The 25929-nt window shown below is 35.3% G+C and overlaps 1 protein-coding gene across 3 annotated transcripts; it reads right to left on the bottom strand.

Annotated features, from left to right (window-relative positions):
• Nucleotides 1-2968: 2968 nt before the first annotated feature.
• LOC118035343 (uncharacterized) lies at nucleotides 2969-24728 on the bottom strand. 3 transcript variants are annotated; one of them, XM_073412515.1, is made up of 5 exons: nucleotides 24364-24728; nucleotides 24229-24278; nucleotides 23707-23788; nucleotides 23592-23633; nucleotides 2969-2994 (listed from the first exon to the last, which is right to left on the bottom strand). In XM_073412515.1, the coding sequence occupies exons 1-5, from the start codon at nucleotides 24707-24709 to the stop codon at nucleotides 2984-2986; spliced, it is 531 nt and encodes a 176-aa protein (XP_073268616.1). In that variant the 5' UTR covers nucleotides 24710-24728; the 3' UTR covers nucleotides 2969-2983. The 3 variants fall into 3 exon arrangements, with proteins under 3 accessions (XP_073268616.1, XP_034896757.2, XP_073268615.1); XM_035040866.2 differs by lacking the exon at nucleotides 2969-2994 and adding an exon at nucleotides 12846-13311; XM_073412514.1 differs by lacking the exon at nucleotides 2969-2994 and adding an exon at nucleotides 13688-13924.
• Nucleotides 24729-25929: the final 1201 nt, after the last annotated feature.

Here is a 25929-nt window from a genome sequence, read left to right as displayed (position 1 = left end):
CCGTTGCTGATCTACATCATCTTCTTTGATTTGCATGTTCAGCGCACGCCTTATAACCAAGGCCTCTCCCTCAACAGGATATGCAATCTCCTCATCACTACAATCCACCAAAGGTGGCATCTCTTCACTTTCAGATTCAACCTCCCCATTGTCTCTTGTAAGCATAACTCTTCGGTTTGGACATTGAGATGCAATGTGCCCCTTCCCTAAACACTTAAAGCATTTAATATCTCTATCACGATTAGGTTGATATTTAGATTTACCTTTCCCATCCGTATGAGTATCCTTTTTGGCCTTAGGTGGTTCGGCCCTTGCATAAGGCTTTGGTTGGGTAGCCCCCTCTGTCTTAAAATTCGGCCTCCATATTGAGGAAGATGATGCCGAATTGGTCTGAAAACGTGTATTGACCCTTCTCTTTATTTGCCTCTCCACCTTCGTTGCCATATGGACCATGTCCTCCAATTCCACACAATGTTGTAATTCTACAACATTCGCAATGTCTCTATTCAGCCCATTTAGAAATCTAGCCATAGTAGCTTCCCGATCCTCAATCACATTGGCCCGAATCATGGCGATCTCCATCTCCTTGAAATACTCATCCACGGACCTAGAACCCTGATTCAAACCCTGCAATTTCATATACAAATCTCTATAATAGTGGTTAGGCACAAATCGCCTTCTCATCAACACTTTCATCTCCTCCCATGACACTAACCGGCCTCTCTCCACTCCTCCTTCTACTAATAACATTCTGATCCCACCAAATCAGTGCATAATCCGTGAATTCGATGACAACCAATTTCACTTTCTTTGCCTCCGAATAGTTATGGCAATAAAAAATCCAATCCACCTTTTTCTCCAACTCCAAATATGCCTCGGGATCGTTTTTACCTTGAAAAAGAAGGTATTTTCAGTTTGATAGTATCCAAATCACCATCTAAATCAGCATGTCCCCCAACACCACGGAAATTTTCCCTTTGGCCAAATTGGCCCCTAGTTCTATTCTCAAAACCCCTTCGGTTTCTAGGCTGCCGAAAACCTTCCCGATGGCCTATGGCCTCATCCTCAAAACCACCATCACCAATATCATCAACGGCCTCCTCAAAATCCTCATAATCAGCCCACCGTGGCCTTTCGGCCCTACTGCCACTGTTTTCTTTCGGTTCAGCCCCAAGCTTCCTCACATTTTTGGGTGCTTGTACCAGCCTCGTTACCACGTTTTCTCCACCCTATCAAGTCTGTCACACACGTTTCCCATCACAAAATTCATCCTCTCAATCATTTGTGTCATGGCTTTGCATTTGGAACGTAAGTTCTCCCTCGGGATGGGGTGGTGTGTTTTTTTTTTTTGGTAAGCTGACTTATGTATTAAAAGAAAATGATACAAAGAATATAACTCATTTTCCCTCGGGATGGGGTGGTGTGTTGTTTTGATCTGACATGATAATACCTGCAAAAATTGGTCATTGGTAAAAAAAAAAATATCCTCACGTCGCTCGTGTTTCGCTCAAACACTCTGAATGTCCTCACATGCTCACACCTCTCGTCTCACCTTCCTACGGTTCTTGCGAAACTGAAACCAACACCAAATAAAACCAACTCGGTAGCGCAATCCAGATATATATATATATATATATATATATATATATATATATATATATATATATATATATATATATATATATATATATAACTCAAGAAGCAATAAAAACCAGAAAACAAGCAAAACAAAACTGCGATGATAGTCTCACGAGTCTATCCGAAATATGAACGAAACTGAAGACTCGAATAAAAAAAAGAAAAAAACAGAAAAACAAAATATGAAAAATGATGAAACAACACCTAGATATGTTGGATATGAGGAAAATAAACTGTAAGAAACGAAAGCAAACAAAAAGAAAGCGAATTTTCAAAAAGTTGACGCAAAATTGACTCATTTACGACGAGTTAAGTCCGGATCTGGAACCTAAAGTCAATGATGTCCAATTGAGCTAAAATTTCAGATATAGTGCTCTACCAACCCAAATAGACAGAATATAAAGTTTTAGCAACTTACGATAAGGTTTGATAGACTGACGCAAAAACGTTATGAATCAGACCTAATTAGACCTGAATTTGAAACCCAAAGTAAAACGATATCCAATTGACCCAAAAATCAATATGTGGTGCGATTAGGGTACCAGTAATAAGAGAATTCAAATTTGAGCTCATTCTGAGTTGATTTGGTCAAATTTTCCTTTGTTTAGTTTTTCTGCGGCAGAAACAAACGAATGACTTTTTTTTTTTTTTCCTTTTTTCTTCTCTTTTTTTTTTTTATGCCACTGATATATTTTGGTCAGGAACAAAACGAAATAAATTTTTTTTTTTTTTTTTGCTGATATGATACCAAATCAAGAGAAGAAATTGACACTATGGAATTTTTTTTTTTTTTTTTTTTGCGGGAAACAACAAGAAACGAAAATCTCAGAAGGATATAACCTGATTAATGGAGCCAAGCTCTGATACCAAATGATGCGAACCTCGTGATCATGTGGTCACGCAACCCACACGCAAAGACATCAATTCCCGGAAAGCCAAGTAAATCAGGTTTGATAGGAGTGTGACACAAAGATAACTTGTACCTAGGCACCAGCACTATTGGAAACGAAAAACCCCCACCCAATGAATATAGATTCACGAATGAGAAGTATAAGGATGACGCCACGAAGCCAGTTGTTCTTCGACAAGTCATTTTCAGTTCTTTAGAGAACCAAGGAAGGGAGATTATCCCACCAACACACAAGTGCTGCAAAGAATTTATTGATCTAAAAATTACGTAACCTTAAATGTCCCAAGCCCTTCTAGGTCCATCTTGCTCCATAAGTTTTGAACAAGCCCATTCAATGCTTCTTTAAGCTTCTTTGCCCTAGCTCTTGTGATTGGCCCAATTGGCACCTCCAATGGATCGTTGGCATGATTACACTTGGTGTTGCGCTGATCCGCATCACAACTGGTCTGGGAGTCATTAGCCTAAAACTCGTTACATGGGTTAAGGATACATTGTGTTTCAAGTTGTATGTGTATATAAATAAATAAATTGATGCGGACCAGCCCAGAAACACCAGCAAGGACCCATTACATGTTCCAAATGGACCAATGACTCGGTCCAAGACAAAGACATTGAAAGACGCATTGAATGCATTGGTTTTGAAGGTTTCCACCAAGTCAGAATTGGAAGGTCCATTGGAGTATCAAGAGAAGATCTTAGTACATCTTATCCATGTGCAAGAGGGGTCCAATACAACCTTATTTGGGCCATGAGATAAGGGCTTTATTTTATTTTGTTAGCTACAGCCCAAGGCTTGTTTGGGCTTAATTCATACTTTGTTTTAAGCTAGGATCCAAGGCTTATTTGGATTAAGTTATGGGCTTTTCATTTTAGGGTTTTGGGCCAGTTTTGAGTGGACCTCATATAAGTCCACATAAAGGGTCCATTAGGGTTAACTTTTCAAGAACTATTTAAACTCATGGAGGCCAAAATTTCGGCAGCTTTGATGATTATTATTCTGAATTTTTTCAGTTTTAACGTGTGAGAGTGATTCTTGCATTCTTCAGTTCTTAAACGAACTGAATCTGACTTATCGAAGATTAACTGGCTTCGTGGCGTCATTCTACTCATTCCAATAGTGTTGGTGCCTTGGGGCAGGTTTCCATTGTGTCGCACTCATATCAGACCTATTTCGGCTTTCCGGGATCAGATCTCAATCTTGATTGTGGGTTGCGTGACCACGTGATCACGAGGTTCGCATCAGTTTCCCCTCTCTCCTCGAAAGGATTCGACCTCGAATCAAAATCTGTGTCAAACAAAGTAAGATCAGCAACATTAAAGGTAGCACTAACACTATACTCACCTGGAAGGTCGATTTTGTATGCGTTGTCATTGATTCTCTCTAAAACCTGAAAAGGACCATCACCACGAGGCTGTAATTTTGATTTCCTTTGGTTAGGAAATCGTTCCTTACGCATGTGCACCCATACCCAATCACCGGGTTGGAAAACAACCAGTTTACGTCCCTTATTTGCTTTAGAAGCGTAAAGTCTGTTCTTTTTCTCTATTTGTAGTCGAACTCCCTCATGGAGTTTCTCTCACCATCTTTGCCTTCTTTTCACCATCTAAACTTACCCTTTCTTCAAAAGGTAAAGGAATTAAGTCCATAGGAGTTAGTGGATTAAAACCATAAACAATTTCAAAAGGAGAAAAAGTAGTAGTTGAATGCACAGTTCTATTATAAGCAAACTCACAAAAGGCAAACATTTCTTCCCAACTTTTTCAAATTCTTTTGAATTACAGCACGTAAAAAGTTGGGATAATGTTCTATTCACTACCTCAGTTTGTCCATCTGTTTGAGGATGACATGTTGTTGAAAATAAGAGTTTAGTTCCCAACTTTTCCCCATAAAGGTCTTCCAAAAGTAACTAAGGAACTTAACATCACGATCTGACACTATACTCTTAGGAATGCCATGCAAACGTACAATCTCTCTAAAGAACAAGTCTGCGATATGAGATGCATCATCTGTTTTATGGCATGCAATGAAATGCGCCATTTTAGAAAACCTATCTACCACAACAAAGATAGAGTCTCTACCTTTCTTTGACCTAGGTAAACCTAAAACAAAGTCCATAGAGATATCTACCCAAGGTTCAGTAGGCACAGGTAGTGGTGTATATAGTCTTTTTTTTTGGTAAGCTGACTTATGTATTAAAAGAAAATGATACAAAGAATATAATGGGCATACCCAAGATTTACAATGAGGACAAAAACGAAAACCAACAAATGGCTACAGGCTAGCCACAACAAAACAAAAACTTGGACCAACTAGATATGCTAGGGGTACAAAAACAACCGGCTAAACATCAAATTAAGAGTCCATGTTATTGACCCTCCAAAGTCTTTGGATCCTTATGTTTTCATCTGTTTGTTGAACATTCCTTATCAAAATAAGCTTATCGCGAATGATACATTCGATTTGATCAAAAACCAAATTCGAAGCTTTAGACACATCTGCAAAGATCCTTGCATTCCGTTCTTGCCAGATACAATACACTGTAGCTGCGAAACCCAGTTTACGAGAAAAGTTGACGAAACTTTTTCCATGCCAAGAGACAGTGGCCAATCGAATCCATTCATCCAAGCTTTTTGTCATTCTTGGAATGTCGCATCTATCACAAACATTCCACCATAATGCTTTCGCAAAGGAGCATTCGAAGAACAAGTGGTTGTGATCTTCATTATTGCAGAGACAGAGTGAGCACCTATTGGGACCATGAATACCAAACCGATGAAGTCTATCCTGCGTTGAGAGTTTTCGATGGATAGCCACCCAAAGAAGAAATGCATGTCTTGGGACAGCATTCTTGAACCACACGATGTCATGCCAATCAACCATTTGATGATGAATTCTTAGTTGTTCCCAAGCTACTTTGACTGAGAAAACTCTGATTTGGCGAATCCAACCAAACAATCTCATCCTTTTGCCCCTTAGGAGTAGAGGTGGAAGGAATAGCTTCTAAAATGGGGTGCCAGCCAATAGCATGAGTGATAGGAATTCTCCATTCTAAGTTATTAATCAGCACGTTCACTCTCGCGTTGTGTTCCATACCTGAATCATAGATGAAACGTTCACCGTAGGTATCAGCGAGCGGGCTGTGAGGATGCCAATTGTCAAACCATAGAGAGGTTGTCATTCCATCTCGATGACGTGCTTCATCTTCGGCCATGCTAAGGATCTGAGCTTTAGAATCTTTCCCCAAGCCCAAGAGCAGCTTCCTGGCGCCTTGATTGTCCAGAAATTCCTAACCTCGCAAGAGATTTGGATCTGATCCAAGTAGACCAGATTGAGCCATCTGAGTCATTGCACAAGTTCCAAATATGTTTCAACAAGGCAATCTTGTTCCATTCTGCTATCCCTTTTTATGCCTAGCCCCCCCTCCTTTTTGGAAGACATACCTGATCCCAAGCCACTTTAGCCCTGGTAGTGCTCATATCTGAACCTGACCAAAGAAAGGATCTCATAATTTGCTCAACATTTTTTCACTACTTCCCCAGGTAATAGGAATAGAGATGCCCAATAGACCTGGATGGAGAATAAGACTGAGTTAATCAGTTGCACTCGCCCTGCGAAAGAGAGTGTTCTACAGGTCCAATGTCGAACTTTGGCGGTAATTCGAGCCACGAGGCCCTTACAAGTAACAGCCTTTAGTCTGGACGAGATAAGAGGCACTCCCAAATATTTCATAGGAAGCTCCCCCTCTCTAAACCCAAGAATACTGATAATCTGTTCCCTCTCAGCTCCTAAAGAACCGCTCAAGAAGATGTCACTTTTGTTTGGATTTGGATATAGACCTGATAGAACCTGAAACTCTGTGAGTACATTTTTGATCATACGGATTGAATGTACATCCCCTTTGCTGAATATCATCAAGTCGTCGGCAAAGCAAAGATGAGAAATTCTGTCCTTCTTGCATCTCCAGTGGAACTTGAAGTTTTGGTTGGCACTCATATTGCAAGAACAGCCCTGACAGGATTTCCATGCATAGGACAAACAAATATGGAGATAATGGATCACCTTGTCTCAGCCCTCTCCCCCCTTTGGAAGTAACCCGCAAGTTCACCGTTGACGTTGATTGAGAATTGACATGATGTAACACAAACCATGATCCAATCAATGACTGTTCTAGGGAATCCCATTTTTATCAACGTAGCATCAACGAAATCCCACCGAACAGAGTCATAAGCCTTCATCAGGTCTACTTTCATAGCACAACGAGCAGGACCCGTAGTTGTGTGATAGCCTTTCATTAGTTCCTGAGACAAAAGAATATTGTCGCTGATTCTCCGTCCAGAGATAAAAGCTGTTTGATACGGACCTACTAAGGATGGTAAAACAACTTTCATTCTCCCAGCTAGAATCTTCGCGATGCATTTGTATACTGTATTGCAGCAAGATATAGGACGAAAATCTGTCAACCTCGTAGGATTAGCAACTTTAGGGATAAGGGAAATGGATGTAGCATTCATTTCTTTAAGCATTCTACGAGTCTGGAAGAAGGAGCTAACAGCGTTGATTACATCTTCCCCCACTATGTGCCACATTCTTTTGAAGAAACCTGCGTTGAAGCCATCTGGACCAGGAGCTTTGTTGTTTTTTCAAACTAAACATAGCATGCTGAATCTCCTCTCTTGTGACATCTTGTGCTAGTACATGCTGTTGAGTTGCCGACAATTTGTAAATAATTGCCGATTGCATCACTTCCTCGTTCAGGACCCTAGGCATCTGTTTCACTCCCAATACACGCTGGAAGTATGCAATTACTTCTGATTTGACTGCCTCGTGTCCTTCAGCGACTTCTCCATCCTCCCTTGTAACCGAGAGAAGCTTATTTCTATTCTGTCTACCATTTACTGATTTGTGAAAGTAGCTAGTATTCTGATCCCCCAAGCTAAGCCATTGTATCCTTGCCTTTTGTCTGAAAAAACACTCTTCCGCCCTGACAGTAGAAGCATAGTTACGAACAGCATCTCTTTCTCGCATATAGTCCATGCGGTTGTACTCTAGTCCATGCGGTTGTACTCTAGATTTTGCCTTTCTACAAGCAATGCACTGTTCACAAATTCGTTGCACATCTCTTTTCATCTTTGGCCAATAGAAATGCTCATGCAATACATCCAAGGTTTTCGCAACCCCAAAGTGACCCATTAAACCACCCCCATGTGCTTCACGAACAAGCAATTCACGCAAAGAACTAGCAGGAACACACAATCTATTCTCTTTGAACAAATAACCATCCATCAAATAAAACTTACCGAAAGCCGAATGTCCACATGCATTATAAATCTCAGCAAAGTCAGAATCATTATCATACAATTCCTTCACATATTCAAAACCTAACAATCTAGTATTCATGGTGTGTAAAAGAACATACCTGCGCGAGAGTGCATCAGCTACGATGTTCTCTTTCCCTTGCTTATACTTGATTACGTAAGGAAAAGTTTCAATGAATTCAACCCATTTTGCATGCCTCCTATTCAACTTACCTTGTCCTTTCAGATGTTTCAAGGACTCATGATCTGAATGGATTACGAACTCTTTTGGCCACAAGTAATGCTGCCATGTCTCAAGTGCTCTTACCAAAGCATAGAGTTCTTTGTCGTAAGTGGGATAGTTCAAGGTCGCTCCACTTAACTTCTCACTGAAATACGCAATAGGTCTCTGATCCTGCATCAAAACAGCACCTATTCCTATTCCAGACGCATCACATTCTATTTCAAATGCTTTTGTAAAGTCAGGTAAAGCCAAAACAGGTGCAGAACATAATTTTTTTTTCAAAAAAACAAAAGCCAACTCTTGTTCCTCCCCCCATCTAAACCCAACTGACTTTTTAACAACTTCATTCAAGGGCGCAGCTATTGTGCTGAAATCTTTCACAAAACGCCTGTAAAAACTAGCTAACCCATGAAAACTCCTTACCTCACTTACCGATTTTGGTGTAGGCCATTCCCGGATGGCCTTAACTTTCTCCTCATCCATCTCGATACCCTGTGCAGTTACAACATAGCCAAGAAACACAATTTTCTCCATGCAAAAGGCACACTTTTTAAGATTAGCATACAATTTCTCACTACGCAACACACTAAGTACATTACGCAAATGATCAAGATGCTCAGTTAAGTTCTTGCTATATATCAAAATGTCATCAAAATACACAACCACAAACTTACCTATGAAAGCACGCAACACATGATTCATTAAACGCATAAACGTACTAGGTGCATTTGTAAGTCCAAACGGCATTACTAACCATTCATACAAACCATGCTTAGTCTTAAATGCTGTTTTCCATTCATCACCTTCTTTCATCCTAATTTGATGGTACCCACTTTTCAAGTCAATTTTAGAGAAAATACAGGATCCATGTAACTCATCTAACATGTCATCAAGCCTAGGGATGGGATGTCTATACTTTACCGTTATGTTGTTGATGGCTCGGCAATCAACACACATCCTCCATGTTCCATCCTTCTTTGGCACAAGTAGCACGGGTACAGCACACGGGCTCATACTCTCACGAATGTAGCCCTTTTCCATCAACTCATCAACTTGCCTTTGAAGCTCCTTCGTCTCCTCGGGATTGCTTCTATAAGCTGGTCGGTTAGGAATTGAAGCTCCGGGTACGAAATCAATCTGATGCTCTATCCCCCTCAATGGTGGTAATCCGCTAGGAGTATCGTCAGGGAACACATCATCAAATCCCTGCAACAAAGAAATAGCAACACTAGGCACAATATGATCAAGATCATTAGTATTAAAGTAAGCCTCTTTGTACACAAGTAAGATCATTGGCTTGTTAGTGAAAAATGCAGATCTGACCTCACCCTCTCTAGCATAAAAATTGGGTTGTTTCTTTAGTTTTTCCACACAATTCTCATCACACTTGCTGACTTTCTTCACTCCTCTTTGTCTTACCTCCACTCTCGGCCAGATTTGGGTGTTTTTGAGTTGTGGTCGAATGGTTTGATTTGTTTGGAGTGTTGGCCGAATATTTGCTTGTGTTTGGATGGGTGGCCGAATGGGTTGTAGTGGTTTGGGTTCTAGCCGAATCTGATGGTCTTCTCTCCCCTTTTTCCTCACCTTGATTTTCTCTCCCCATCGCCTCATGCTCACTTTTTAGCTTTTATTTGATCATCATACACCTGTTTGGGTGTAAGAGGTACAAGAGTGATGGTTTTACCATCTTTTACAATGGTATACCTATTTTTAACCCCATCATGAATTGCCTTCCTATCATATTGCCATGGTCTCCCCAACAAGATGTGACTTGCTTGCATTGGTACCACATCGCACAGAACTTCATCAACATATTTCCCAATCGAAAATGGAACCACAACCTGTTTAGTCACTTTCACTTCACCACTATCATTCAGCCATTGCAATCTATATGGTTTAGCATGCTTAGCAGTACACAAATTCAGTTTACTAACAAGGGTGGCACTGCAACATTAACACAGCTTCCACTATCTATAATTAAACCACACACCTTTCTTTGTACGTAACAACGCGTATGGAAGATGTTCTCCCTTTGTTCATTAGTATCATCTTCTTTGACCTGAACCTGAAGTGTTCGCCTTATAACCAAGGACTCCTCAACCGGTAATGCTAAACTCATCCCCATCACTATCCTCCAATGGTGGCATGCCTTCACAATCAGAACTGTCACTTTCAGATTCCACATCACATTATCTCTAATCATCATGATTCTCTTGTTTGGACACTCTGAAGCATAATGTCCATGTCCCTGACACCTGAAACATTTAACATCACGAGTACGTTTAGGTTGAGTTTCAGATTTACCTTTGGCATTAGTAGGGACATCAACTTTAGCCTTTGGTGGTTCAGTTCTAGAAGGACCAAAGGATCTTGGGCGGACAGTGCCCTCTCTCTTTAGATTCGGCTTCCAAGATGATGACGAACCCGAATTAAACGCTGGCCGAGCATGCCCCCTCCTAAGTTGTCTCTCAACCTTCTTCGCCATGTGAACCATGTCCTCTAGCTCCACATAGTGCTGTAGCTCAACCACATTAGCAATGTCCCGATTCAACCCATTAACAAATCTAGCCATGGTGGCTTCTCTATCCTCAACAACATTAGCCCGAATCATTGCTATCTCCATCTCTTTGTGATATTCATCTACTGTCTTATAACCTTGATTCAGACCTTGGAGCTTCAGATATAAGTCTCTATAATAGTGGTTTGGCACAAATCGTCTCCTCATTAAGACTTTCATCTCCCCCAAGTCTGAACGGGTCGCTCGCCATTCCTCCTCCTACTGATCACAATCTGATCCCACCAAATCAACGCATACTCCGTAAACTCAATTATCACCAATTTCACCTTTTTCTGTTCAGAATAGCTATGGCAATCAAAAAATCCAATCTACCTTTTTCTCCCACTCCAAATAAGCCTCGGGATCGTTTTTACCTTGAAAGGTAGGAATTTTCAGTTTAATGGTGTCCAAGTCCCCATCCATATCTTCATAAGTGCTCATGCCACGGAAATTCACATTCCTCCTAGCCCTGTTCGGTCCAGACCTGATTCCTTGGCCAGCTGATGCAAAATCATAGTCATCTTCTCCCGCATCTGCGTTTTCATCAACAAACTCTTCAAAATCAGATCTAACATTCCGTGCAGCCATACGGACCGTATTTCCCCGTCGATCAGCCCCACTATTCTGTTGCTTTATCGAATTCACCTCATCTTTCAGATCCTTGTACGTCCTAGACAACAGCTCAAGTTGCTGGCCTATGGATCGCAATTGGAAAGCTACGTCAACGTTTTGTGTCGCTGATTCGTTGTTTTCAGACATTCTTTGAATCTGCAAAATTTGGTCAGTAGCACAAATATATCCTCACACCTCTCGTGTATCACACAAACAAAAATGAAGGCTTTTCACTCTATTAAGCTCTCTATGCCTTTTACCTCACAACTTGCTTTCTTTTGGTTCTTTAGGAACTGAAATCAACAAATCAAAGTCAATAGCCTTCGCAGCGCACTCTAAATATAATTTTCAGACTCAAGAATCAATAAATATACTGAAAACAAAGCAAAACAAAACTAGGATTACGATTTTACGAGTAGCAATGCAATGCAAATTCGTACGAATTATGGACGAAACGAAGACACGAAATAAAACAGAAGCGAATGTTAAGAAAACAATTACTTGACTCCTAGATAATCCAAATATATCAGAAACAAAAATATTTGGACAAAACTAAACAGCAAAGATCATGTTTTGAAACTCGAGGCAAATCTAACCTATTACGCAATTTTATGTAACAGAATTGAAACCCAGACCAAACGATCTCGAAATGACCTCAAATTCAATATTTAGTATTACAATACTATGAAAACACCAAAAATCAATTTATAGGTCGTTCTATAATGTCTAGGTACCCAAACCCCTTGTATGATCAGTTTGCGGCAGAATTGAACCTCCAATTAAACCTCCAGAAACCGATATCAAAATAATCCCAAATTTAATATGTGATTGCAATCGCATACCCAATACTCATAATATGAAGTTTCAATAGATTCCAAGGTGTTTACCTAGGGTTCACTAAGAGTAGTGTTTTGCGGCAGAATTGAAACTCGAATTAAAACCTCAAGCAAATAATATCAGAATAAGCCCAAATTTGATATATCATGCGATCCCACCCCCAATAGACTGAATATGAATTTTAAATTGATTCCAAGGTGGTTTGCTTATGGTTCACCAAGATTTGTGTTTCTGCGGCAAAAATTGAATGATCCTTCAAATTTCAACTAATCACTCTTTTCTCTATTTCTTTCTGATTTTTTTTTCTTTTTAACAAACTGATATGATTAGAGGCAGTAACAAGATGAAATATAAACTTTTTTTTTTTTGCTTAGATGACACAGACACGAAGAACAAGAAGATGGATGCAAACACTAAAAAACTTAAGGGACACTAAAAAAAAACGAAAATAACAGAATGATATGACCTTGTTTCGGAGCCTAGCTCTGATACCAACTGATGCGAACCTCGTGATCACGTGGTCACGCAACCCACAATCAAGATTGAGATCTGATCCCGGAAAGCCGAAATAGGTCTGATATGAGTGCGACACAATGGAAACCTGCCCCAAGGCACCAACACTATTGGAATGAGTAGAATGACGCCACGAAGCCAGTTAATCTTCGATAAGTCAGATTCAGTTCGTTTAAGAACTGAAGAATGCAAGAATCACTCTCACACGTTAAAACTGAAAAAATTCAGAATAATAATCATCAAAGCTGCCGAAATTTTGGCCTCCATGAGTTTAAATAGTTCTTGAAAAGTTAACCCTAATGGACCCTTTATGTGGACTTATATGAGGTCCACTCAAAACTGGCCCAAAACCCTAAAATGAAAAGCCCATAACCAAAAAATGAAAAGCCCATAACTTAATCCAAATAAGCCTTGGATCCTAGCTTAAAACAAAGTATGAATTAAGCCCAAACAAGCCTTGGGCTGTAGCTAACAAAATAAAATAAAGCCCTTATCTCATGGCCCAAATAAGGTTGTATTGGACCCCTCTTGCACATGGATAAGATGTACTAAGATCTTCTCTTGATACTCCAATGGACCTTCCAATTCTGACTTGGTGGAAACCTTCAAAACCAATGCATTCAATGCGTCTTTCAATGTCTTTGTCTTGGACCGAGTCATTGGTCCATTTGGAACATGTAATGGGTCCTTGCTGGTGTTTCTGGGCTGGTCCGCATCATAAATAAAAAAGAAAAAAAAATAATAATCCCAACCTAAGGAAGTTAGCCTTAAACATTAGAACAAAAATTTGTTTTTCTTCCAAGTAAAGCCCCATAACTATATGTTGATATTTTGAGCACAAAAGAAAGGTTTAGTAATATCTTGTTTAAGAGGTATTGAGCAGATATATGAATTTAATGAGAGTTTGTTTATCTGGATATATTAAAGTAAGTTGAATGATGAATGCCTTGCTTTGTGGAACTTGCAAATTGTTTTTCTATTTTAACGCTTTGATTACTAGGGACTAGTAATAAGCTGGTTGGAGGGAGTGATTAGTACTTAAAAGTGCATATTATCAAGGTTTTATATCATCATTTTGCACTTAAAGTATCAATAACTCCTTAACTAAAGCATGTTTTATAATAACAAAGGATTGATGAATTGTTCATCTTAAATGCAGGCCTATCACATAAATCAAAGGATTGATTGATGAATTCAACTACTGAAATTTGTGAAGATAAAGAGAGGGTGAAATTTAGAAAAGAGATGTTGGTGCAGTCCAAACTGGAACACTATTCGGTGTTTAGGTCATATCTTGAGTTCTAGATGTCCAAATGACCTGCAATTTTTACAATGATTCAGTAAGATATAGGCCTATAACTTTCATGTTTTCATCAAGATCTAAGAAGGTTGTTTTCAAGTCCAAATTATAGCAACAACAGAGAAGTCTGAATTTGTCCTGTAGCCCGAACACTGTTTGGCCCATATCTGGAGTTCTAGAAGTCCAAATGACCTCCATTTTTTTTCCTGGAAAGCTGAGTCAATTTCCTACAACTTTCATATTTTCCAGTGGACACAGTTCGGATGGTAGCATTTTTGTTTTATTCAGACAAGAAGATAAGGATTTTCACCAAGTCAAAAGTTGGCCACCCACTCAACAATTATTTATCAAATCAATAATTCTGAATTTTGGCCTATAAAAGGAGACATTTGCCATGTATTTGGAAGCTTGGTTGTTCAGATCAAGTTCATGCTCTTTATTTCTCTCTTTATATTTTTTTGTAATTTTTAAGTTTTGCTTTCATTAATATCTTGTTTATGCTTTTCATTTCCTTTTCTTTACTTAGTTAACTTGTATTTTCTTTATGTTCTTGTTTTGTTTATTTATAAACCTCTTCTTCATTATGTTTAGCTAAGCTTATTATATCAAGGTGAAAAGGTTACACTAATGGTGTAAGAATAAATATAGTGTAAACTCAACATGGATCTTAATGTTTAATATTAACATGTCTTATCTTTTTATCTTGCTAATTCTTAATACCTTACTTGTTAAATGGTTAATCTAGATTTGTGTTGTATAACACTTGGTACAACAAATGCTTGGCACTCTCATAGCCCAACTGTATGGTATTACCTACACCTGGGCTATGAAAGGAACTTGATTTGTTGTTAACATCAGTTAACATCATGAATTCCTGACAATATTTAAAAGTTTGGTGTTATGTAAATAAGATAATTAATATGATCATGTTAATAATTTATAATGAGCTATTAATGACAAATCATCCGATTGGAACCTCTTTTGTATGTGGTTTCCAAATTGAGTAATAAGAAATTATATTATACTTGTTTGAAATACCATTGGTGGATCCTCTAACCTTGACATTTATTTTTATCATTGTTTAATCCTTACATTAATCTTTCATCTCAAAGTTCTCATTAATTTCATCTTCTTCTTTTATTACTACTACTAGTATTATTATTATTATTATTATTATTATTATTATTATTATTATATCTCTTTTGATCTTTTTTATAAACTCAGTATATAGGCTGGAAACCTGTGACCTGATCTTTTTTGATCATTCTCAGGTATAACAACGCCATGTACTAAGTATTATTATTATTATTATTATTATTATTATTATTATTGTTATTGTTATTGTTATTGTTATTGTTATTACTATTACTATTACTATTACTATTACTATTACTATTACTATTACTATTACTATTATTGCTATTATTATTGTTATTGTTATTATTGTTGTTGTTGTTGTTATCTTGTTATTTATAATTTATACAATTAACCTTTCTGTGGTTCGACCCCGGTCTTACCGGGTTATTTATTACTTCGACACTCCTGCACTTGGGAGAAGACATCAAGCTTTTGGTCGTGTCATCGATCAACAGGGAGGTCAACTATATATATATATATATATATATTAACAAAGAGTTAAAGAGATCTTTGAGATGTGAGATTAATGTGTAAATTAAACAATGATAAAAACAATTGTCAAGGTTAAAGGATCCACTAATGATATTAGAAATAAGTATATTGTAAAGTCTTTTTATTACTTAAGTAGAAACCACACATAAAGGAGGTTTCAATCGGATGATTTGTCATTAATAGCTCATTATGAATTTTTAACATGATCATATTAATTATCTTATATTATTAGGTATGTTATTATAAAACATAATTTAGTTAAGGAGTTATTGATACTTCAAGTGCAAAATGAATGATATAAAACCTTGATAAAAATGCACTTTTAAGTACTAATCAAATAATAAATATGATAGTATAAAAGTTTAAAAGTTTGGTGTTACGTAAATAAGATAATTAATATGATCATGTTAATAATTTATAATAAGCTATTAGTGACAAATCATCCGATTGGAACCTCCTTTGTGTGTGGTTTCCAATTAAGTAATAAGAGTTTATACTATACTTGTTTGAAATACCATTAGTGGATCCTCTAATCTTGACATTTGTTTTTATTATTGTTTAATCCTTACATTAAACTTCCATCTCAAAGTTCTCATCAACTTCTTTTTTATTATTGTTGTTGTTGTTGTTGTAATATTGTTGTCTATAATTTATACAATTAACCTCCCTGTGGTTCGACCCCAGTCTTACCGGGTTATTTATTACTTTGACACTCCTACACTTGGAAGAAGACATCATCAATCTTTTGGTCATGTCATTATTATAAATCATGCTTAAGTTAAGGAATTTAATGATACTAAAAGTACAATATAATGATATAAAGCCTTAATAACAATGCACTTTTAAGTACTAATTAGTAGCTCTCTTAAATCTTTGATAACCAGATTGATGTTAGCTACTACAATATACTATGTTTGGAGAGAGGAATGCCCGGCTCCATGGTGAAGCTCCTCATAATATTTTTGTTGTTTATCGTGATATCATTAAGTGTACTATATCTAAAGTTAATCCTTTTTGTAACATGGTCTCCTCGGATGCTAATAGAAGGCTTTATATTTTGTGGGATTTTTTTTATGATATTTCTAGTTGATTTATTTCTTGTTTAGGTTTTTAAAGGCATGCCCTCTTAGCCTTTCTCTTATGTATGACACTTTTATTTCATGTTTTCTTCTTGTTTTAGGTTAGGCAGGTTTTGGTCGCCTATCCGAGCTTTGTGGGCCTTGCCCTATGCTGTTGTTTTGTTCCTTTTTGGTTAATACACTTACTTTACCTAAAAAGGGGGTTGATTCGCGTTTGTTTCGCGTTCGCATATCAAAACACATCAGAATTAAATCAAATTGATATTCTGGTTATCTAGGGGTGAAATCACATTAAATATCAAATTTCAGGTCATTTGGTTTAGGGTTTAAATTTAGGTCTAAAAAGGTTTGTTACATTCATCAATTGAAAGACCTTATAATTTTGGATTGGTACCATTGAAAATCAGTATATTCAATTGATTAGTACTTAAAAGTGCATGTTTATCAAGGTTTTATATCATTATTTTGCACTTGAAGTATCAATAACTCCTTAACTAAAGCATGTTTTATAATAACAAGTTTGATACTATAAGATACCTTAATTTATGGTAAATGATCATCTTAAATGCAGGCCTATCACATAAATAAAAGGATTGATTGGTGAGTTTAAGTATTGAAAGTGAAAGGACAAAGAGATGACAAAACTTAGAAACAAGATGCTGGTGCAGTCCAAACCGGAACATTGCTCGGTAATTGGATCATATCTGGAGCTCTAGATCTCGGATTTAGGTCCATTTTATATGGATGGAAAGGTAAGACATAGGCCTAACAAATTTCATGAGGAGCCCAAGATTTAAAAAGTCCGTTTTAAAGTCCAAATTGTAGGAACAACGAAGAAGTCTGAAGTTGTCCTGCAACTCAGACACTGTTTAGTGTCCAACCCATATCTTGAGTTCTAGAAGTCCAAATGACCTCATCTTGTTTTTTATTGGAAAGCCGAGACAATTTCCTAGAACATTCCTGAGGATTCTGTGCAAATTATGATGTTAGCAATGACGTCTTGTTCAGACAAAAAGATAAGGATTGTCACCAAGTCAAGATGTGGCCACCCACTCATCAATTAGTCAACAAATCAATAGTTCCAAATTTTGCCTATAAAAGGAGGCATTTATCATGTATTGAGGCATCTTGGTTTCCAGATCAAGATCATGCTCTTGCTTTCTCTCTTTGTATTGCTTATGTTTTGCTTTCATTAATATCAAGTTTATGCACTTCATTTCCTTTCCTTTATTTAGTTAACTTCTTTCTCATTTATGTTCTTGTCTTGTTCATTTATGTTTCTTTCTTTCATTATGTTCAGTTAAGTTAATTATGTCAAGGTGAAAAGGGTACACTAATGGTGTAAGAATAAGTATAATATAAACTTAACATGGACCTTAATGTTGGATACTAACATGTTTTATATTTGTTATCTTGTTCATTTTTAATACTTTACATGCTAAATGGTTAATCTAGATTTATATTGTGATGCGGATCAGCCCAACACCAAGCGTAATCATGCCAACGATCCATTGGAGGTACCAATTGGGCCAATCACAAGAGCTAGGGCAAAGAAGCTTAAAGAAGCATTGAATGGGCTTGTTCAGAACTTATGGAGCAAGATGGACCTAGAAGGGCTTGGAACATTTAAGGAGCATGAAGAACAGCCTTTAATTCATCTAGTTCATGTCCAAGAAGAGCCCAATTCATGTGGAACAAGGGGTTGATATGTCCGGCCCAATACCAGCCTTGTTTGGCTTGTTTTATTTCCTAACGCTACAAGGATAAAAAGCCAGCAATTTATTCTCCTAATTAAGTAAGGAAGTTGGCCATATCTTATTCCTAAAGAGGGGAGGACTATTTAATGCTTTTCCTAACATAGGAAGGAAAGTAATTAAATCAGCAACAAAGAAGGAAATTTATCCAAGCTAATCAAGGACATCAAAGGAAAGGGGGCAGCAACACAAATTTGATTCTAGCATATTTAGGATGGTAATTTTCGGATTTTTATTATTTTCTTCTTAGTTTTTGGGTTATTATTACTTATTTGGGTCAATTATAAGTGGGCTTCATATAAGTCCACCTAAGGGGGGGTCCATTAGGGTTTCTTTTAAGTTTAGAGTCAGTATAAATAGAGGCATAACCAAACATGTAAGGTTACGCAATTTTCATATCAATAAACTTCTTTGCTGCACTTGTTGTGTGTTGGTGGGATAATCTCCCTTCCTTGGTTCTCTAAAGAACTGAAAACGACTTATCGAAGAACAACTGGCTTCGTGGAGTCATCTTTATACTTCTCGTTCGCGAATCAATATTCGTTGGGTGGGGGTTTACGTTTCCAATAGTGCTGGTGCCTAGGTACAAGTTATCTTTGTGTCACACTCCTATCAAACCTGATTTACTTGGCTTTCCGGGAATTAGTGTCTTTGCGTGTGGGTTGCGTGACCACGTGATCACGAGGTTCGCATCATGTTGTGTAACACTTGATACAACAAATACTTGGCACTTTCATAGCCCATACTGTATGGTATAACTGACACCTGAGCTATGAAAGGAACTTGATTTGTTGTTAACATAAGTTATAATCATGAATGCCTGACAACATTTACAAGTATTAGCATTATTTGAATAAGATAACTAATGTAATCATGTTAACAAATTATAATCTGATTGGAACCTCCTTTATGTGTGGTTTCTAATTGAGTAATAAGAATTTATACTATACTTGTTTGAAGTACCATTAGTGGATCCTCTAACCTTGACATTTGTTTTTATTATTGTTTAATCCTTACATCAATCTTACTTCTCAAAGCTCTCTTTATTATTATTATTATTATTATTTACATTCTTGTTATATTATATGTACATTAAGTATGCTCTGTGTTTGATTAAGGATCCTGACATTGTTTTGTCTTGCCTTGTTCGTTCGCATCAGAAATCTATTTATTATAATATATCACTTTGATTTTTTCATAAACTCAGTATATAGGCTGGAAACCTATGACCCGATCTTTTAGACCATTCTCAGGTATAACAACGCCACGTACTGAGTATTATTATTATTATTACTCTTAATATTATTATTATTATTATTATTATTATTATTATTATTATTATTATTATTATTATTATTATTATTATTATTGTTATTGTTATTGTTATTGTTATTGTTGTTGTTGTTGTCGTATTGTTATTTATAATTTATACAATTAACCTCTCTGTGGTTCGACCCTAGTCTTGCCGGGTTATTTATTACTTCGACATTCCTATACTTGGGAGAAGACATCAAGCTTTTGGTCGTGTCATCAATTATTTTGGGTTAGTTACTACACCAACAACATCTCTATATGCTTTTAGTTAGATCTAATCCAGAAGGTCAAGTTGCAATTTGGGTCTAAATCAATATTTTTCTTATCTTTAATTATTCTTGGCATGTCTTTAGTCTTGACATTATCTTTGCGAACACCATCAATACAGATTTTTCGACATTAAGGCCCCATTTGTTTGCCGGAAAGTAGTTTCTTTTTGGAAAGTGAATTCCGAGAAAGTATTTTTCGATGTTTGATAGTGTAATGGAAAATAAATTGGAAAACATTTTCTAGTGTTTGGTTATGTCATGGAAAATGAGCTGGAAAATAACTTATTAATATTTTTATTTTTCTCAAGATTATTAAAATAACGAGGAAAAAATTTTACAAATTAAAACATTGAATGAGAATGAAATTGAAAAAAATATATATAATTTCATAAATGATCTCAAATAAAATAAATAATAATCAAAATGATATAGATCAAATCTAAAAAAATTAAAAACAAAATAAAAGATGAAGAAATTAAAATAATAATAATCAACATTTCATAAATTATTTCAAATAAAATAAGTAACAATCAAAAGAATGAGGACCAAATTTGATAGATAAAAAAATTTCAATAAAAAAATAATAAGAAAAAAAGCAAATAGCAATTTATAAAAATAAGGACCAAAGTTAATATAAAATTAAAATTTTAAGAGATGAAATTGAAAAATAAAATATTCAAAAAATAAATAAATATATATATATATATATATATATATATATATATATATATATATATATATAGCAATCAAAAGTTTGAGGACTAAATTTGATATAATCAGCAAATAATGACATTTCTAAATTTTTCACAACTTCCGAAAAGTATTTTCCGTCCAAATTTTTCAGGAAAACACTTTCCTGAAAACCAAGCCAAATTTTCCTTTTACTGGAAAGTATTTTCCATTAACCAACTTTACTAATGGCAAACAAACACAAGAAAGTTTGGAAAGTGATTTCCCGGAAACCACTTTCCGGAAAACAAACACAGTAAAAAGGAAACACTTTCCTGAAAACCAACCCAAATTTTTCTTTGACTAGAAAGTGTTTTCCGTTGACCAACTTTCCTAAAGGCAAACAAACGCAGAAAAGTTTGGAAAATGATTTTCCGGAAACTACTTTCCGGGAAATAAATATGGCCTAAAAATACATGTAATTTAAGGCCTTGAGTGAAACACAAGAGGAGTGTAAATACATAAGTGAGTGAGTGAGTGAGGAAACATATTTTCTTTACCACTAACTTGTTTTTTTTTTTTTGGATTTAAGGATGTCAAAGTTATTCAATATGGCACCACTAACATTGCTTTTTAGTTATGATTTGCCGCTCAACAGTTGATAGAGTTCAGTTTGGTGATGGGTGATATGCATAATAGGATGGAAAAGATTGGAGGGACTTGCTAATGAAAATGGTGGAGTTTGACATAGGGTTGATTGGAGAGAATTCAATATGATTAAGAAAGAGAAACTGAGGTTAAGAGCTTCAAATATTTATGATTATAATGCTTCGATGATGGTGTTCGCAAATAGAAAGGTTGAACAAATTGCAAAGTTTTATAAAAGAAACAAATAAAAAACATGAAAAATGAAGAGATTTAGTTCAGCATCGAAATGATAAAAAACAAAAAAGAGCAGAAATGATTATCATTAAAAAATATGTATGCAAGTGGATGACGAGACGTGCTTATTTGAAATTATTATCGGCTACAACATTCATACAATGTTGTTGGATGCATATGCAAGCAAGAAAAGAACTCTTAAGGATTCAACAAGAGGCTAAAGAATTATCCATGCTACCTATTGATGATTCGATGATGAATCATCTTAAAAAGAGAGGGAATGATACAATCAAAGAAATGTTAGATTCAAGTTTTGGTGTAAAATTTCCTATTGTCTAGTTTTACACTATCGAGCATAACTTTCACCTTGACTGTTAGATCAAGCTGAAACATTTACAAACAAATTCTAGACATGATTTTCTACAGTAGGTTAAGATTTTAGGTCAATTGGAGTTAGGTAAGGGGTTATTTTAGAGGGTTGAATTTACTGGATGAATTTTGTCAAATATGTCTATCTAGACCTCCATCTACCTTTTGGACTATATCTAGAGTTACATAAAAATTTATGCTAAGTTCCAATTGAGTTGGAAAATAGACAACCGTATCTTTTTGAAAATATATGGTAGGCTTGCTAATTCATTTGAACAAGAGAGACATGCATGTTTTAAGTCGTGACTGAAATTTATGAGGAATATGCGAGAAAATTAGAGAAACATTGTTTCCTTATATATTATAGATTTCAATGAATACAAGGATTCCTTAATGCTCATGTGTGATTAGCTATTGGTTTACTATTCTATAAGGATTTCATGTCAAACAATGAGATATTTTTGACAACTATTATCCATAATTTACCAGGATTCCATATCTATTATGGAATATACATGGTGGCAAGGAGGCTTGAGATTATTTTGCTATTTTTTTTCTTATTCAAAATGGAGATTATGGTCCTTATTTTACAGGATTTCCTTACTCAAAATGGAGATTATGGGAGGCTATTTAAAAGAGATATTTCAACCACTTTTATTTTTATTTTTTGGGGCATATTTTTAGCTAAATTAGAGAAGAAACTTCAACATTTCAAGATAGCATCTTTCAAGCAAAGAAAGAGGAATTAATGGATGGCACAAAGGGACGCTATTTATTCTACAAGTTTCTTATTCTACTATAGGGAATTCAATACAAGGAGATATGATTTTGGGGTTGTTTTGATAACTCTGTATTAATTTGAATATTTCTTAGGTTTATTTATTGTTTTAATTAATATTTGAGATAATTATATTTTATTTTTAGGGATTTTATTTTTGTTGGTTTTGTTTTGGCTCAAAATCAATGTTTAGGCTTGTTTAGACATTGAACTTGTGCTTAGCTGAGTTTTAGTTAAGGTCTATTGGTTTGCAACCTAATATTAGACCATTAATGTTGTTATCTTAGAACTATATTATGTTTTGTTTTGCTGCAAATTTGAGCAGCATTTAGAAATTAATAAAATTTGTTTTACTTGAGCAAACTTCTTCTTTTTTCCCTGAACAAAAAGTTAATCCGACTTATCAAGGTATAACATTGTGGCTTGATTCGAATCATCAAAAATTTTTGGTTCTTAATTACAGGTTAACCTTTAGTCAAAAGTTCAATCAAACCTGATTGTTTAGATTTCTTGGAGAAGTTATCTTTATCGTTATGAGTTTACGTGATCATGAAATTCATATCAATAATGATATCTAATTTATTTTAAATTAAAATTTTAAAACAATAATAAAATAAATAATATATAATATATGTCCATGAGGTACAATGGTTATTTGTTAAAAAAGAAGAAGAAGTAAACGCTGAGTTTTTTTATGAAAAAACAAAAACCAATCTGAAGACTTTTTACCCCTTTAATCTTTCATTTCCCATTAATATACTGCATTCCTTAAAATTACTCCGTCAAAATAAGATTAACATTTTACTCTGATTGACTTAAACTAAAAAATATTCGAAACAATCTTCGACTAAAAGTATCACATATGTAAAAGCACACCTCACCTCGTGTATATAAATAAGAAAATACATATGAATACCGAAATATATATACACACACACTAACCAGAGAAGAATCTTTTCCAAGTCTGCCACGGTAGAAAGCCTCCTGCCAAGTGTTGAGAATCATATTTTATTAGTCAGTTGTGTGAATAAAAAAAGAAAACAGAAAAAAGTCTTACCACATCCTGGGCAACGAAAATAGTCCTTGTCCCTTAAAACAAGTCCAGAGCCCCCACATACTTGACACCTTCGCTGTGCTATCTACCATGTATGTAAACCGTAAGGTTAAAAATTCCTTCAGTTTGTATGTGAAAATCAAAATATTTATTTAAAAAAATTACATCATCAATTAAAATTTATTACAAGGACCATTATATTGAATAGACACAGAATGTTGAGCATCACAATTCATCCACAATAATCAATTAAATTGATAAATAACACTTGTTTGTGAAATATAAATTGATTAATAACACCAATTGAATTATTTTGGAATGATATTCTTGAAATGCATGTATGTGTTTTCTCCCTTTTGTTTTTCAGAATTTGAAATCCTATCAAATGTTGGCAGCCGTTAGGAATAATGTATTGTGTAGAAAATTCATGAAAAAAACTTGAAAACAAATAAAGGAAGCAGTAATCTTCAACAATGAAGGAGTAGTAGAAAAGCAGTAATCTCAATATGATGCAGTAGTACTTACTATTCTTTTGCTGAACTCAATCCCAGCTACAACGAAGGGTGTTACACCAGCTGCATATTAATTAATTTGTAATTTTGCTTAGACACACAAATTATAACACATGCAGCCCTTTATTATTAACAGTAATACTCTTACCTATAGCTCCGACAATAATTTGCCAGGTGACCTCCACTTGGGCTATATCTGCGGCAGCCGAAATACCATAGTCATTGATGGCTAAGATCTTGGACCTGGTTTTTAATCTTCTTCCATTAATTGTAATCCCAGTAGGAGAAGGATATTGTCCGGTACTTGATTTTGAATTTGGAAACTGATCGGAGAATTGGATTGTATCTCCCTTCTTCCTAGTAGTAAATAGAGCTTTCTTGTTTGCAGGAAATGTTATTAACAGCTTTAAAGAAGAAGAAATTGCTGTTGCTTCCATGGCACCCCACGATCCACTGCAAACTGCAGCTTTAGCAGGGCAGGCTGGGCATTTCATTTTTCATTTTTTTTATGTTTATTTATTTTATTAGTCAACCACAGAGAGACAGAGATTGTGCCACGTCAACATATTATGGCCGGTCTGGCGCCAACCACACAATACAAGATACAGCGGAATGGAATTCAGATTAAGATAGTTAAAAAACGTCACCGTTCGGACCTTCAGCGTTGTTTTTCTTTGATACTAGTATTTTAGTGAAGCGAAACGAAGTCGTTCCATAATTGTCCAAATAATCTGATTTTGGAAGAAAAGCCAGCAATGGTAAACAAAAAAAAAACATTTTAATGAACCTCTAAACTAGAGGTTATGTACATCCATAAAGTGCGTAATTCATTTGTAATAAAATTGTGTTAAAAATATAAAAATATTTAAGTGAAGATAAATGATTTTGATAATTTTTTTAATTATTCACACTAAAAAAAGAAAAAATAAAATTCATTTTATGTATTTAATAAATATATCTGAACAATTAAAATTAAAATAATTTCCATCGGATTTGCAAAGATATTATTATTATTTAGAGGTGAGGATAGGGTTTATGGACACTCTCATACAATTCTATCTTAAATGCACACATTATTTTTGTCTATCTAAAATAATAATAGAAAACATGAAAATTTTAACTATTTATCCATTAAATGTACAATCATTTGAAGGTACAAAAATAGATGAAACTATGTACCAACATTAGTATGATGTTTCATAGTAGCCTGAGTTTGTACTTGTTATTTCTATTTAAATATTTACCTAAATCCTGCTCTCCTTTGGCACTCTCACATGCTTATTATTTTTCAAGCTCACTTAAAGGTACAGTCACTCGCTTGCTATTGTCTATGCACTCAAATGCAAAGATTCTCAAGCCTCATCAAAAGTCACGTTATGGATATATGGAGTACTTATGACACTGATAATGATTGCTTGCTTGATGTGAGTTTTCTTTCGACTAATTTAGACTCTTTGTATATTAAAATTTTAGCTTTTTAGTTTCAGAAAAGAAAAGAAAATGAGAAATTAATAACATTATTAAAACTAACACAATGTGTTAATTACTTAAATAGTAAAAATCACTGGATTCTGACACGACCAAAAGATTGATGTCTTCTCCCAAGTGTAAGAGTGTCGAAGTAATAAATTTAATTGTATAAATTATATAAAACAACAATAACAACAACAATAACAACAATAACAATAGTAATAGTAATAGTAATAGTAATAAT

Source organism: Populus alba, chromosome 11 (genome assembly GCF_005239225.2).
Source record: "Populus alba chromosome 11, ASM523922v2, whole genome shotgun sequence".
In the NCBI taxonomy this organism is placed as follows: Eukaryota; Viridiplantae; Streptophyta; class Magnoliopsida; order Malpighiales; family Salicaceae; genus Populus; species Populus alba.
Note: the sequence above shows the minus strand (reverse complement) of the source record. Positions and strands in the feature narration are given on the sequence as shown.

Excerpts from the sequence above, each read along its gene's own strand:
- LOC118035343 (XM_035040866.2), bottom strand. The coding sequence starts at position 24,709 with ATGAAATGCCCAGCCTGCCCTGCTAAAGCTGCAGTTTGCAGTGGATCG. Across the intron at positions 24,279-24,363 it reads AATTATTGTCGGAGCTATAG|CTGGTGTAACACCCTTCGTT; the intron begins GTAAGAGTATTA and ends ATTAATATGCAG. Across the intron at positions 13,312-23,591 it reads TTGGAAAAGATTCTTCTCTG|CCCAGAAACACCAGCAAGGA; the intron begins GTTAGTGTGTGT and ends GATGCGGACCAG.